We start from the raw sequence: 16,356 nt of genomic DNA, 5'->3' as shown, positions 1-16,356 counted from the left end.
CGAGTTAAATATTTTTCAATTTTTGAACTTTAAAAATCTATCAAAATTTTTTTATTGGTTTAATTTTTACAATATTTTCAGGTTCAATGTGAAATTCTATGCTCTTTCCACTGAACCAATTATATTTTGGACAAACGTTTTTTTTTTGTTTTTTTTAATCCCCCCCCGCCATTTTGAAATGTCTATTAAAATTTTAATAATTTAAGTACCAAAGTTTTATATATCACAAATTGAAGATAAAAGATCAATTGTAATTTAAAAAAAAAAAAGAAAAGAAAAAAAAAAAATAGTTTTTTTGGAAATTCACCTGTAAAGTCCAAAGTGTAAAACCATTTTTTTTTTAAAAACCACGTTGAATTTTTTTTTTTTTTAAGTGGAAGCTTATGTTATGCTTAGAATGTCAAGTAAATATGGGATGCTTACAACAATTTTTTCTATTTCATATGTTTTTTTTTTTAGATATAAAAAAAAAAATTTTTTTTAAAAATCGGTCGAAAAAGAAGTATTAAAATATATCAATCAAAAACTTGTGTATTTCATTAAGAGAATAAAAGAAAAATAAAAAAATCGGTCAACTTTTTTTTTTTGTATAACAATAAAAACTTCTAAGTGAATAATTTCCGTTTTTTAAGTACGGAGGACCGAAATATTACATTTGGTTTAAAGCATGCATTAAAAAGACACATGAATTGTGTCCTTTCAAGTCGCCGGAATATAAAGGCAAATAAAATCAGACTTGTCTCCCTTTATTTGAACAGTTAAAACAAAATGTGAGTTCTCGTTTGTTTTTAATCCTTGTTTAAAAAAGTATTTCATTTAAAAAGGATAAATATGGATAAATTCTTAACAATGGAACTCCTCATCGAATACTAGTTTTTATAGGGAAGTATTTTTTTGGAATTTATATATAGTTTTTTTTATAATCGAAGGCAGTAAAATTCCATTTTTTTTTTTTAAATCTTTTTTAAGGAAAACCGATTTAAAAAAAAATATTTCATAATTTGCTATTAAACCTGTTATTTTATAAAATTTTGGTCATTGCTCCTCTAATTAAAAAAAAATTAGGGTTTGAATTACATTTTTCAAGAAGTTATAAGTTTTGAAAGAAAGAAAGTCTAAATATTCCAGTGTTTACCGCAAATTTTTACTGACGATTTGTGACACTGCTAGATCTTCAGTTCAAAGCGGATACTGGTACTCCTTGGACGTTAAGTGTCATGGCGACCAGCAGAAAAAAAATTATTAGTCGCTCCCTTAGTTCCCCCCCCCTCGCATGTAACATTTATTTACTGACGTTGCCGTAGTAACTGAACGATTATTTGTCACATTTACAAACATTTATTTATTCATTTAGAAAAAAAGTTTTACTCTTTATGAATATTAAAAGAAAAAAGGGTGCTAATGCAGAGAGTGATCCGCGCTATTTTTTAAATCGTATTTCCATGTTTAAAATTTCATGATATGATTTTTTATTCAATTGTAAGGTTAAAGTACTGAATAGATAAAAAAAAAAAACCCTCCCCTCCCCATGTTAACAATGGCTTTTTAAATAATGTGATTATTTCAGCACGGATCACTGAAAAAAGTTACTAAACATTTATTAATAATTTCTCACTTTTACAGACATTTGTTTTCAAATTTCTTTTTAAATGATGGTTTTATCAACATTTTTTTTTTTTTTTTAATAGTATTCGCGGATGGGTATGCTGACAACAAATATCAGTTAAATTTTGAAAATATTTTTTCATCCCTCCCCCCAAGGTGTTTATTCTGAACTCCGTGGTTAACATGGGAGATTGAGGGTGTTTATTCTGAAAGCCGTTCTTAACATTTGTGAAGGTGAACCTAATGTAAACAAAAAAATAATATTTTTAATTTACATGCGTGGATGAACAACATATTGTTGAATTGTGCGAAAACAAAACGTTTTTGTAATAAACTTCGGGTTTGTTTTACTTTACACACAGATTCGAAAAAGATGTTAAACAAATATTTTTAAGAAATAAATGTTATCAAAGTCAAGATAATTTACTTTTCTACATAATTGGATAAGTATTTTGTGTTTTTCTTTAACGTAAAATGTTTATTCGGTTATTTGTTATATTTTTGTTTAACCTCTTTTTCGTATTATTTTGTATTATTAAGTCCTGTATTATGAATGTAGTTATATTGTTGATAGTGTTTTATATTCAAATTGTACTCATTCTTAAGGAAGGTTTCTTGGAGACAAATAACCAAAGGATTAAATTTGGTTTGCAACAATAAAATTTCATTGTAATTTGCCTTCAATCCACGGCAATTCCATTGGATTTTTTTGTAATTCATGAGGATTTTTTTGGGGTTTGAAGAGTAACTTTCATTTCCATGTCTTCTAATTCCGTAAATCTATTTGTAGTAGTAGTAGTGGCTTCTGTTTGTGGTAATTTCTTTATATTATTTTGTTTTTTGGTAGATGTATTTTTTGTTTGTTTTTCAAGTGTGGTATTTTTTTTTTACCACAGGGAAGACGTATTGGTGACCTGTGTGGTCTTTCTTTTAACTGATTTTGTTTTTCCTTAGTTTCGTCTTTTTTCAGCATCTGCACGACATACTGGTGATTTTTGTGGTTTTTCTTTTGACCGACTTTGTTTTCTTGGATGTTCTGATTTTGGTTGAGAATTTGTTTTATTGGTAACATTAGTTGATGATTTAATGGGATGATTAATTTTTGATGATATGTTTGGTTTGATTTCATTTATAAATTTGGGCCAGTCGTTTGGTCCCAATTGTAACAATTTGTTTATTAGTATTTCGTATTTGGAATCTTGGTTAGTGATGTTGGATGATATACAACTTGAGGTGACTTGAGACACGACTTCCTTTTCTTTCTTCCAGATTCCGCATGCTCTTGCATAAGCAGGATGGTTTTCTCCACAATTTGCAATCAAGATTGCAGTCATTGACAGTGGGTTCTGGATCTCTCTGGCCACATCTGCCGCACACTGCTCGTCCCCTACATGCATCCTCAGGGTGCCCAAACTTCTGGCATTTAAAGCACCGAAGTGGGTTTGGTATAAAGGGTTCAACTTTTTCAACGTTGAACCCAATTTTGATTTCTTTTGGGATAGTGGGTCTATCGAACTGCATAATGTAAGTGTTCGTATGTATAGTCTGATTCTCTTTTTTTATTGTAATTCTTTTAACGTTTATTACTCCTTGGTTTTTAAGTTCTTTTGTTATCTCTTCAGTAGTGCACATTGAGAGGTCTTTCGATTTTACTACACCTTTGTGTGGATAAGTTTTGATATTTATGTTGTGGAAAGTTTTCATTCCTAGGAGAAAAGTGGCATGTTTTTCTCTTTCCACTTTCACCAGTAGGGTTTTATTTTTTAAAGTTTTTACATTTTTTGGGGTAATATAGGCCGATATAATTTTATGTATAATAAACGGTGGTAAGTCAGTTATTTTGGTTTCTTCAGTGGATTCCAATACAATAAATTTTATAGGATGTTTGATGTAGTTCATTAGCTGAACTATCAGAGTCGACGTGTTGGTGCTTGGAGTTTTTATACTTGGCCATAAATATATTTTTTAAATTCATTGTTTATACTCCTCACCCACCTCGGAGTCCAATATTGGGGCATGTTAAGGGGGAAACCCATTCACCTTGTCATGTCAGAGCTACATAAACAGTATACATGTTCCAAATGGGAACCATGAGCACCCATAATCCTTTAGCTACACAATCCAAGACATTTGTGGTAACTTCCGGCACTATACAGCCATGTCATGACTTCTAACACATGGAAAAGAGGGGAAAATATGTATATAGTTTATAGTGGTACAGGGTAGAACTATATTTGTTAAGGTTTAGAGGAAATTGATAGAAAAGTAGATGTGTTAGGGCTTGATGTAACTAGCCGATTGATCGGATCGGACCCCTCCGACCACCCACCTAGCCTTGTACGAGGCCAAAGTGGAGTGTTGCAACCCATATCTTTAATTTCCCTAGATATCAGTTGCTCAGCCACCAGGATCCTTTTCAGAGTCATTACGAGTCGCCACCCACCGCCAACAGGTGGCCCCTTTGAGAGGCTTTTACTCTCTGCAGGGGGACAGTCGGTGTATTCTAATGCCCCACCGACAGGGTTGGGAAGTAGGAAAGGGGAAAGGGGGCTGTTGGTTTTTTTTTGTTTTTTTTTGCAGAACATAAGTTTTACAGAAGAGAATAGAAAACAAAAACAGAAGTTTAATGTAGGTGCATTTCGTCTCAGGAAGCCGCTAGACAGCCTGATCTGGTAGCACCAGCCCACTTTTTGAAAAAGTAATTTCTTCATATCATGAAAACTACTTATCTGCCCCAAATTTAAATGTGACATTCGTTTTCAGCACCACCGGAAACCTATAAAAGTCGTCATTTTAAATTTTTTTTTGAGGAGTTGGAAAGAAACTTGACATTGACCAGATTTTTTTTATGATGTTTGATAAATGAATAATAAAAAAAAAACAAAAAAAAAAAACAAAAACTTTTTCTTTAAAGAAATTTTAAAATCTTATGTTATAAAAAAAAAAAAAAAAAAAAAAAAAATCAATAAAGTCTTTTATATGCAAAAATTTGTTAAGAAGTTCAAATAAACGGAGACAATTATTTGGGGAATATCATGTATCGGATACGGTTTTTTTTATGATGTTTTATTTAATACATAAGAAATGTCAAAAAAAAAAAAAAAAAAAAAAAAAACTTTTTGCTAAATATATATTTTTTTTAAATTATAAATTATCTATAAAGTCTATTTTTTATGTATGTAAAAGTTTGTTGAAAAGTTTAAAGTTTATAATGTAATTGACAAAAAAAAAAAAAAAACTTTTTTTTTTTTTAAATAAAACTAACTTTAATTTCAAAATTTCGATATCGACGTTTACCTAACTTCTATTACAAAATTTAGGTAAACGTTCATAAACATTAATGGGGGAATACAGTTCATAAATCTAAAAAAAAATAAAAAATAAAAAATATAAAATAAAATTAAAAAAAAAAGTCCAAGTTCAAATAAAGACTGTTTAAATAAAACTTCTAAAATAACAAAATAAAAAGGTTCATTCTATACAGTTTTGGTCATCCGTAGCTAAAAATGTCGGACGTCACTTCCGCCAAATGCCTTTGTAAACAAAGGAAGGCGAATCTTCAACATTACCCCATCGCAAATACTATTTAAAAAAAAAATTAAAAAAGGGGGTTTGTTTTACTGTACACAGATTCGAAAAAGTCACAAAACAAATATATAACAAATAAATGTTATCAAAGGCAAGATAAGTTACTTTTCTACCCAAATGGATATGTTTTTAGTGTTTATATTTAATGTAACATGCTTATTCAGCTCGAAAAACATACAATGTTTACCGATGTATTGGAAAATTTAAAATGGCTGCCGACTATCTTTGAGGCGTTAAGTTTGGGAAAATGAGTTATAAATAAAAAAAACCAGACAAAATACTGTTAGAAACTCGCTCAATATATGTTACCATGACATAGGCTGATATTCGGCGGGTTTTTAACAGTATTTTGACAGGTTTTTTATTTATAACTCATTTTCTCAAACTTCCCGATCCGAGAGAGAGTCGGACGTCATTTTGAATTTTCCAATACATCGGTAAAAACACTGTAGGTTTTTCAAGCTGAATAAACATGTTACATTAAAACACTAAAAAATATATCCAGTTTGGTAGAAAAGTAACTTTGATAACATTTCTTGGTACTGGTCGCGATTAGAGTTCCCTGCCGAACACCCTAAAAAAACCCTGACTTCTCCCTTAGTTGCCATAGTAACTAAACGATCATGAGTTTTTATCGACTTTGTTTTACTGTTTATGAATATTGAAATAAAAGACACATTTATTAATAATATCTCACTTTTAATCACTTTTATCGACTTTTTGTTTTACTGTTTGTGTCACTTTTATCGACTTTTTCTTTTCTTTTTTAATAGCATTTTCTTAAAATGAATATTAAAATAATTTCCCAACTTTTTTCATTTCTATGTGTTTTTAGTTTTGTGTGTTGAATGAAACTTTTTTTTTTTTTTCATTACAACAATAGTTATCGACCCCGGTTCTTTGGCTGACAAACGACATCTGTCGGCGGTTCTTGAAAATTGTTTAGTTACTTTTCTTTTTAGTTTATTTTAATTTTATAATTTATAAATTTTGAATGGTGCGAAAATAACATTGATTAAATAAACAAACGTATGTAAATTTATTATTCTATCACCATTTTGTGGTACTAGTGCACTTATTGATCCGTGAGAAGTCAGTGTTTTTTTAGGGTGTTCGCTGTTCGGCAGGGAACTCTAATCGCAACCAGTACCAAAACGTAGTCATTTAAAAAGAAAATGCTATTTAAAAAAGAAAAGAAAAAGTCGATAAAAGTGACACATAAACAGTAAAAAAAAAAAAAGTCGATAAAAGTGATTAAAAACAAAGGCGATAAAAGTGAGATATTATCCAAATTCACCTAAAAAAGTAGAATCTCATTTTACGGAATTAGCTAAGAGTGTTAATTTACAATAACACCTATGGCACCATTGGCACTTCTGCATGTCAGTAACATGAAGCGAATGCGTGTAATTTAGTTTCAAGAACCGCCGACAGATGTCGTTTGTCAGCCAAAGAACCGGGGTCGATAACTATTGTTGTAATGAAAAAAAGTTTCATTCAACACACAAAACTAAAAACACATAGAAATGAAAAAAGTTGGGAAATTATTTTAATATTCATTTTAAGAAAATGCTATTAAAAAAGAAAAGAAAAAGTCGATAAAAGTGACACATAAACAGTAAAACAGTAAAAAAAAAAGTCGATAAAAGTGATTAAAAGTGAGATATTATTAATAAATGTGTAGTAATGTATTTTATTTCAATATTCATAAACAGTAAAACAAAGTCGATAAAAACTCTTGATCGTTTAGTTACTATGGCAACTAAAACATGTCCTTTGTTCATGCGTGGGGAGAAGTCAGTGTTTTTTTAGGGTGTTCGCTGTTCGGCAGGGAACTCTAATCGCGACCAGTACCGAATAATAAATTTCCTTACGTTGGTTTATTTAAACTTTAATTAAACTTAGAAATACGATTTAAAATATAGCGCGGATCATAAGTGCACTAGCACCCATTTTTTTTTTTTATTAATAAATGTTTAGTAATTATTTTTCTTTTAATATTCATAAACAGTAAAAACGTCGTCATTTAAAAAGAAAATGCTATTAAAAAAAAAAAAGAAAAAGTCGATAAAAGTGATTAAAAACAAAGGCGATAAAAGTGAGATATTATTAATAAATGTGTAGTAATTTCTTTTATTTCAATATTCATAAACAGTAAAACTTATAAAAAGTCGATAAAAATTCATGATCGTTTAGTTACTATGGCAACTAAAACATGTCCTTTGCTCATGCGTAGGGAGAAGTCGGTGTTTTTTAATGGTGTTTGGCAAGGAACTCAAATCGCGACCAGTACCATTCAATAAACAAAATATACCGTAAAAAGCATAGCACAGTTCATCATCTGAGTTCATGGTACTGGTCGCGATTTTACTGTTTATGAATATTAAAAGAAAAATAATTACTAAACATTTATTAATAAAAATATGGGTGCTAGTGCACTTGATCCGCGCTATATTTTAAATCGTATTTCTAAGCTTAATTAAAGTTTAATGTTTTTTTATTCAATTGTAAGGTTACAGTAGAGAATAGGTACAAAACACCCTCCCCGTGTTAAGAATGGCTTTTTAAATAATAACGTTATTTCAGCACGGATCAATAAGTGCACTAGTACCACAAAATGGTGATAGAATAATACATTTAGGGTTTGTATTACTGTACACATAGATTCGAAAAAGTTGTCAAAAAACAAATATATAACAGATAAATGTTATCAAAGGCAAGATAAGTTACTTTTCTGCCAAACTGGATATATTTTTTGTGTTTTTATTCAATGTAACATATTTATTCAGCTCGAAAAACAGTCTTTACCGATGTATTGGAAAATTCAAGATGGCGTCACACCCTCTTTAACACGGTAAGTTTGGAAAAAGGTGTTATAAATAAAAAAACAATACAAAAAAAAATTAAGTCGATAAAACAATACAAAAGAAAATTAAGTCGATAAAAGTGACACAAACAGTAAAACAGTAAAAAAAAAAAGATATGAATAAATGTGTAGTAATGTCTTTTATTTCAATATAAGAATAATTTCAAAATTGACACATAAACAGTAAAAAAAAAAAGATATTAATAAATGTGTAGTAATATGTTTTATTTCAATATTCATAAACATTAACGTTGTCATTTAAAAAGAGTAAAAAAAAAAGTTTTAAAAAGTCGATAAAAGTGATTAAAAGTGAGATATTAATAAATGTGTAGTAATGTCTTTTATTTCAATATTCATAAACAGTAAAACAATGTCGATAAAAAGTGTTGTTACTATGGCAACTAAAACATGTCCTTTGCGGCTGCGCGGGGAGAAATTATTGTTTTTTTGAGGGTGTTCGGCAGGGAACTCTTACCGCGACCAGTACCGTAATGTCTTTTATTTCAATATTCATAAACAGTAAAACAAAGTCGATAAAAATTCATGATCGTTTAGTTACTATGGCAACTAAGGGAGAAGTCAGTGTTTTTTTAGGGTGTTCGGCAGGGAACTCTAATCGCGACCAGTACCCAGTTCATAAACTGCAGATGTGCCCTTGTACATAAAGCTAAACTTTCTTTAAAATTTCATTTTCATATTTTAAAGTAGAAGAAAAAAAAAAAAAGAAACGAAATCAGGATGTGGAAATAAAGGAAGACCGGGTCTCACGCTTTCGTGCTTGCTTTCCATTAAACAACAAATGACTGAGATTCAATAATAATATATATATATACATATATTTAATTAAACTATTATTACCTTTGTCCAGCTCAGTTAAAGCCGAGTTAGCATCTTGTTCCTGCGATGTTGTGTTACTTTCGTAAGGACGCGTGGTTCCGTTGCCCGCCATATTGAATTTACAAACATTAGCTCCGCAGTGCAGAGTTGCCAGATCACATTAAATGTTTGAAGCCAAATTTTTCAGGAAGAAAGGCCAAAAAAGGCCAAATTCAAAAGCGACTCCATATTTTTTTAAGTAAAAAAGGCCAAATAAAGCCAAATTAAAAATTAAATAAAAATTGACTATATTCAAGTTTTTAAACCCTATATGTCTGCAGTATTTTTTTCTGTATTACTTTTGTAATGTCTTCTTGGCAAAGACGTTGCCTATGAAATTGAAATTGAAAAATATGATTTGTCCCTTTCAAGCATACTTTTCGGTTTTAATTTAATAGAGGACAGTTATACTTTTAATATTTAGGCAAATAATCTCAATATAATATATTCTAAAGTTTAGATATTTTTAAAATCATACAAGAAAACGTTAAAGAATATTTAGTACTATTTTAATATTAAATAATTTATGGAAAAGTTAGTAAATTTGTAGATTAAAACTCTAAGGTATCCCCCCCCCAAAAAAAATAACGAATATTTTTTTTTCTTTTTTACATAGGCATCACCACATTATCAAGGCCAAGAGGGTACTCGAGGATAAGGGTTAAAGAGTGTACAGTAGAAATTGGACGATATAGTAATCGTTAGTAATGGAAGTTCAGTAAATTTGTTAACAAGTGGAACGCTTCATCAAGAACTTGTTTACGTTAGACTTGAACACAACCATATTGTAGTCAGCTGGAAAGCAGGAAAACGGAAGACAATTCCACAGGGGTGCAGTTCTAAGAAAGAAGCTTTGTTCATGGAATCTACGTTTAGGTTTAGGCACAGATAAAGAGTGGGGAGAATTATTGATAGTGTTTACAGCTAGACGAGTGTTTCTTGTGAAAGTTTGGTGAGAGGGGACCATAGACTGAAGTTCAGTCGAACACTTTGCATGAAAGTAACAATACAGCAGAGACAAACTCACAACATCTCTTCTGTGAGATAGAGGTTGCAGGGAAGAGAAAAGGACATCTCCTACAAGGCTACAAAGTCTATTTTGAACTCTATCAAGGCAGAACAAGTCCTTTCTAGCAAATCCTGCCCAGATGTGGAAACAGTATTCCATCCTTGGACGTCCTGGCTCTTATATAGATAGAGAATTGCATCAGCAGTGAGATATCTACTGGATCGATAGAAAGATCTCACCATTTTTCCAGTGGCCTTGGCAACAGATTTGATGTACGTGTTCCATTTAAGATCAGAGGTAAAGGTCAAGCCCAGAAGCTTGTCAAAACTTGAGGCCTCCTCAAGACGAGAGCCATTCATTTCCATTGATCCCAGATGTGAATCAGAACGTTGATGATGTAAAGAGAGAAGCTTGATTTTAGATGCATTAAAAGTAACCAGCTACTCCTTTCCCCGTTGTACCACATGCTCGAGATCAGAAGAGAGAGATTCGGAGAGAACTTGGTCGTTTACTGTCTTAGATGTGCTACCATAGATGGTAGTGTCATCAGCATAAATGCCTACAAATGATGTAAGGATGTGATTTGGAAGATCATTAATGTAGATCAGGAAAAGAGTTGGGCCCAGGATGGACCCCCTTAGGGATTCCAGCATTAATACTATGAGCTTCTGATTTTTGCCCATCAACTACTACTCTTATGAACCTGTCAGAAAGAAATGATTTAATAATCGAGAAGACATTTCCAGCTATACCATAGCTAGAGATCTTGTGAAGTAAACCTTTATGCCATACTCTATCAAAGGCCTTAGATATGTCAAGAGCAATTGCTCTAGAAAGGTTGCCTCCATCGAGAGATTTGCTAATCCTATGAGATATAACTGTAAGCACATCTGCTGTAGATCTAGCAGAATGGAAACCATATTGTGTGTCATAAAGAAGGTTATTTTTGCTGAGATGGTTGATTACTTCTGTATTTAACACAGATTCCAGCAACTTACTAATGACGCACATAACTTATTGGCCTGTACTGAGAGGGGGATGAACGATCATCTGAATTCTTAAATACAGGGCATACTGATGAGATGATCTACTTTTTTTGACGATTGCATTTGAATATCTTGAAAAAATTGGATAAACCAATTATTTTAGAATTTAGAGTGAGAGATCAGTCTCGCATATAAATTTAACATACGGTAATCACCCATTTCAAACAGGGTAGCATTTTAAGATCATATAACCAGAATTCTTCTGCGAATGGAGATAAACTGTGTTCTTTTTAGAAGATTATTAACTTAAATTATTTAAATATAACATTTTCAGATGTTATTCTTTCTTTAATGTCCTCCAGTACGATTAAAAAAAATTATATACTTGTCTCCCAGTGTGAATTTATTTGTATAAATATATTTTTTAATTCCCACCCAAAATGACTACGGTTTTAATTTCATAAAGAAAGACTTTGTACCTTCACCGCCAATAAAATAAAACTAATAGAGGAAAAACGCAAACATTTGAGAGTTAACATCTTCAATATAATTCAAAATGGGAGTTAATATCTTCAATATAGCTGAAAAATGTGTGAAAATACTTTTCCTTAATTACTACCACAGATCAGATAGATCGACAAACATGAAAATTATTGAGAGGACGAAAAGTGAGTTGAGCTTTTACATGAATAAGGTTTAATTCATTCAGTTTATTTTTAGAAGATATGAAAAACATCAAAACGAAATAAAAACAAATATCGAATTGAAATGCAGCTATGCACATAAATGTTTATGATAGTTCACAAGAATAGAATGTCAGAACAGAGGTAAATGTGGTAGAAAGGTTACAGAAATATAACTTGCCCAGAAAGTTCAGTTGTTCTGATATTTTATATGAAAGATGCAGAACTGCAAGTCTGTAGCATTGAATGCATGCGCAATAATTAATGGAACATTTTTCAATGGAGTAAAATGAGATTGTATGAAAGGCACATATTGGTCAATTGGAAACATAATTCTTCCTGAAAATGTCTCTGACATGACAAAGAAATAAAAGGTAATATGTTGAAAGTTCATGGCAAATAATGGAGAACATTTTCTAAATACTTAATGTCATCATTATTTGCGGTGCTGCTTTCTTCTTTACGATAAAGATTGTCGCTGTTCTGTAGCTTTATCATTTTGACTTATTTTTATTTCGGACTATTAGTCTCATCTTTATTAGTTGTTGTTTTTCATCTTTTATTGGTTTGTTTATTCACAACGTTACAGCCAACTATTCCTCTGGCCTTCGTCAAGTGGTAACCGCGACGGATAGGAACTTCGAATCTCCTAACTGCATTCTCAGCCATCACTGCCATCCGTAGTTGTTGTCGTCTCACCACATTTTTAGATGAGACTAATAGTCCGAAAAAAAAAAAATAAGTTAATATGTATATCTCAAACCGAATTCCAATTAAGGAATAATATATATACCAATCGGTACGGACCCGACAATGGAAGATCAGATAATAAATAAACGTGGATTTATAAGATCAAAGAATCCAACCTTGATCGTCCTTCGGGGCCCATGGCGCAGTTGATAGAGATGTTGAATCTCTACAGTTCCAGATGAACATTGTCTGAAGATAGCGGTTTCAATCCCACCCAAAGCGTGCCAGAGGTTTACTTGGCCAAAAATGTCCTTTAAACATGTTGGCAGCTTTGGAAAGTCTTTTTTATACTTGATGTAAGGCTTCTTTCAACATAGCTTGACACCTCAATTTCACTTCTTTTATTTTGTAGTTTTTGTCCACTTGTGCATCAGCAGTTAATGTGAACTTATGGATTTCTTGACTGAAATTGGCACCAAAGTCAACATTTTCTAAAGCTTTACATGTTCCATCTTTATTGAAAAGTCTTTCGTACAAACTCTGGTGATGCATTATCAATTGTTTTGACAATTCGTGTGGATCACTGTTTTCTTGAAATGTTGAATTTATCATTTCAAATTCCTTAACAACAAGAATTGCAAACAAAAAATAAAAATAATTAATCCTATCTGCCCCCAGACGACTTTTGTATATTTCATTAATACTTAATTTTGCTTCACAAGTACTAAAATAACCTAATAATTCCTCCCAGTGCATCAAAATATTATATAAAATTTTTCCTCTTACTAGCCATCTTGTTTTAGATAAATTTTGAAATGGAATAGGCAAATTTCTCCCTTGGTCGTTTTCTTCATTTACAGGGTTCATTATTTCAAATAAATATTTGAATTCTTCTCGTCTAAGGGCAGTATTACTGAACCATAATGACACTTCAGTTAAAAGAGAACCAACATTAGCAGGTAACTTTGAGAATGCATGTTCGATGCAAAGATTCAAAGAATGACAGATCCATTTCATCTGAATATAACCTGGTGATTCAGACTTAATTCGTGACCACACTTAATTTTTACTACCTACCATAGAAGCTGCACTATCACTAGCAAATCCTATACGTTTTTAAGAGTTTGGGCAAAATTAGTTATTTCTTTTACTATTTTGTCAAGCAAAATATGTGCAGTAGTTTCTATTACTGGTACAATAGACAAAAAAGCTGTTTGGATTTTTTCATTCTTATTACAGTAAAATCTAACGAGAATACATAACTGTTTCTGAGTCGCAACATCAGTGGATTCATCCACAAGTAAAACATGTTTTTTGTCTTTCAAATCATTTTTTTAGTTCTTCTTTTAGTGCAGCCAAAATCATATTTTGGTACTCATGCAGAGAATGATCCGTGCTGAAATAATAACATTATTATTTAAAAAGCCATTCTTAACATGGGGAGGGGAGGGTGTTTTGTACCTATTCTGTACTGTAACGTTACAATTGAATAAAGAAAAAAACATATCATAAAACTTTAATTAAACGTGGAAATACGATTTAAAAAATAGCACGGATCACTCTCTGCCTTAGCACCCACATTTTAAATTATTGCAGTGCACTTAGTTCTATGCACGTTTATATTTTCTAGAACACTTTTTTCACCATATTTTTTCACAATCTCACCAATATGGTCAACTGAACGGATTGAAGAATGGCAAGCTATACTTAAACTCAGTTTTATTTCTGCTTCTTTTTCTTGGTCATTTGATTTGGTACATATAAAATTATCAAGAGAACTTTGTGAAATATTCCTGTTTGGTGTTTTATTTTGATGCTTTTTTTTGTTTTTTCGTGTGCTGAAATATTGCTTTGCTTAGGTAAAACTGTCACAGTATGCTTGCTGACAATTATCAGCGCTTTTGAGCCATAGATAGACTTTTCCCAGGCTTTATTATATTTACGCCCAGTTTCATAACAATTTTTCCACTTGGGCATTTTAAAGGGATAACGAAAATAAAAAAAAAATTAATATTTGTCCAATTCAAAGGCTAGACTTGAATGATATGTGCGTGTCTGTGTGCGCGTAAGTGTGTGTGTGTGTGTGTGTGTGTGTGTGTGTGGAGCACTAACCTTTGTTTCTGATAGTAGTAGTAATTTGTTTCTTTTGGGGTTACCTCCCTTTTCATTTTATTTCCTTTCCTTACAGTTTAAATAAGGCCCTGTCTCATTGGCCAAAGGTGCCGCTCATCGACCAATCACGGCAACCTATTTATTAAGCGGGGACCAAAGACTTCCTTCAAACGCCCTCTTTCGTATGAACATCAGTGGAGAAAATGCGTTTTATTCCATCTCTCTACTTCTTAACTTGAAAGGAACCATTAATCTCAAGACGCTAAAATAACTTTTTTTGGACTTCTTAAAAAGCCGCAAACGTAATTGTTTTGTAACCTACTTATTTTACGTTTGTTTTTATTTGAAATTAAATACACTTTTATTGTTCTCCGACTTGTATATTCCTGTTTCTTTTTCGTCTGATTCCAAAGTGTTCCTTGTTGACTTAGTGGCAACTTCAATGAATGAAAACTGAGCTGTTTTGTATTTGGTCAGCTAGCTGTTATATATATTGGAATCAGTTGAATTCAAGAGAATAATAGACAAGCCATATTCATTGGTTAAGTATTTATGATTTCACACCTAAATGTGAAATCAAAAAGTGGATACACCATGCTGTGATCTGGTTGAAAACTGTGGATTTGTGTGCCTTTATGATGGTCTACTTAAAAAGAAAAAGGGAAGAGTAATCTTAAGAATGAGGAAAGAAAGCAGGGTAGCAGTAGCCCATACAACCTTTTTATCAGGTCACATTTGACTAAATTTGACTTTTTTAGAAGTATGAACTTCAAAGAGTGTATTTGGCCTTTCTCCAATTATTTTAATTTCTATTTGATTATTATTAAAGTTATTTTAATTCACATGATTTTTAAAAAGTTTGTAATACTTATAATGGTTTGTTTTTTAAACTCTTCAATTTATTATTTATAAATTTATAGAATTAAAATAATTGTTTGAGCTTTCAGTTTTCCCTTTTATTTTTTTCATTTCAATAAATATTCGATTAATATTAAATGATATATATATATGTGTGTGTGTGTGTGTGTGTGTGTGTGTGTGTGTGTGTGTGTGTGTGTGTGTGTGTGTGTGTGTGAAGGTCAGTTCTGACATGGCGATGTTTACTGTGTTCATAGTATTTAACTGTGATTTTTTTAAACTTAAAATATATACAATATAGTTACATAGTAGAACATGAAATATCAAACATTAAAACAATAAAATTTATTGGCCTTTTGGTTAGGAACAAAGCGTAGTAACTGTTTTGATGCTGCACTTACTCTATTATGACCTCAGTCAATGAAGGAGAAGTACCTCTACTCTGAGGCCTTTTTTGTTCCAATCTAGAGTTACCCCTTTTAGTGAGCTGAAATTTCCTCACGTTAAAAACTGACGTTATGCTTAACTCTGCCCTAGTGGCAACTAAATAGGAACAATAAAATAAATAGTAAATGTTAAATCGAGAAATCATAAACCAAAAAAAAAAAAAAAACAACTAACGATTTATAATATATTATTTATATACATTATTATATCAAATGCAGTAGAATGCAATTATGTCTCGTCCTGTATACTTTTAATGTGCTCAAATTGTTAAGTTTTTATTTCATTTGTTTTTAAAGCTTTATTTCATCAAACACGAAAAAACGGATGTGTTTCACCGTTGGGATTTGATTCCTGGAAAGTTGTAAAAAATTAACTTTATATTAGTAGGGATGGAGGTGGGGAGTGATAAGATAAATAATTTTGTTTGCAAATTTCACGAATTATGCTAGAAGTGGCGATTTAGTAATTTATTTTATTTCTCATCTTTATTAGTTGTTGTTTTTCACCTTTTATTGGTTGTTGTTTTTTTTTCACGACGTTTCGGCCAACTATTCCTCTGGCCTTTGTCAGGTGGTAACCGCGACGGATAGGAACCTCAAATCTCCTAACTGCATTCCCAGCAATCACTGCCATCCG

At 31.4% G+C, this 16,356-nt stretch overlaps 1 protein-coding gene across 1 annotated transcript in view; it reads right to left on the bottom strand.

Moving 5' to 3' along the window:
• LOC145260652 (integrator complex subunit 7-like) overlaps nucleotides 1–9,072 on the bottom strand; it is a 116,768-nt gene extending 107,696 nt beyond the window's left edge. The window contains exon 1 of the mRNA XM_080118988.1: nucleotides 8,918–9,072. Coding sequence (XP_079975114.1) covers nucleotides 8,918–9,008 — 91 coding nt within the window. The 5' untranslated portion in view covers nucleotides 9,009–9,072. The remainder of the gene's footprint in view (nucleotides 1–8,917) is intronic.
• Nucleotides 9,073–16,356: the final 7,284 nt, after the last annotated feature.

This window comes from Euprymna scolopes, chromosome 36 (genome assembly GCF_053919585.1).
Source record: "Euprymna scolopes isolate OS-2025 chromosome 36, ASM5391958v1, whole genome shotgun sequence".
In the NCBI taxonomy this organism is placed as follows: domain Eukaryota; kingdom Metazoa; phylum Mollusca; class Cephalopoda; order Sepiida; family Sepiolidae; genus Euprymna; species Euprymna scolopes.
Note: the sequence above shows the minus strand (reverse complement) of the source record. Positions and strands in the feature narration are given on the sequence as shown.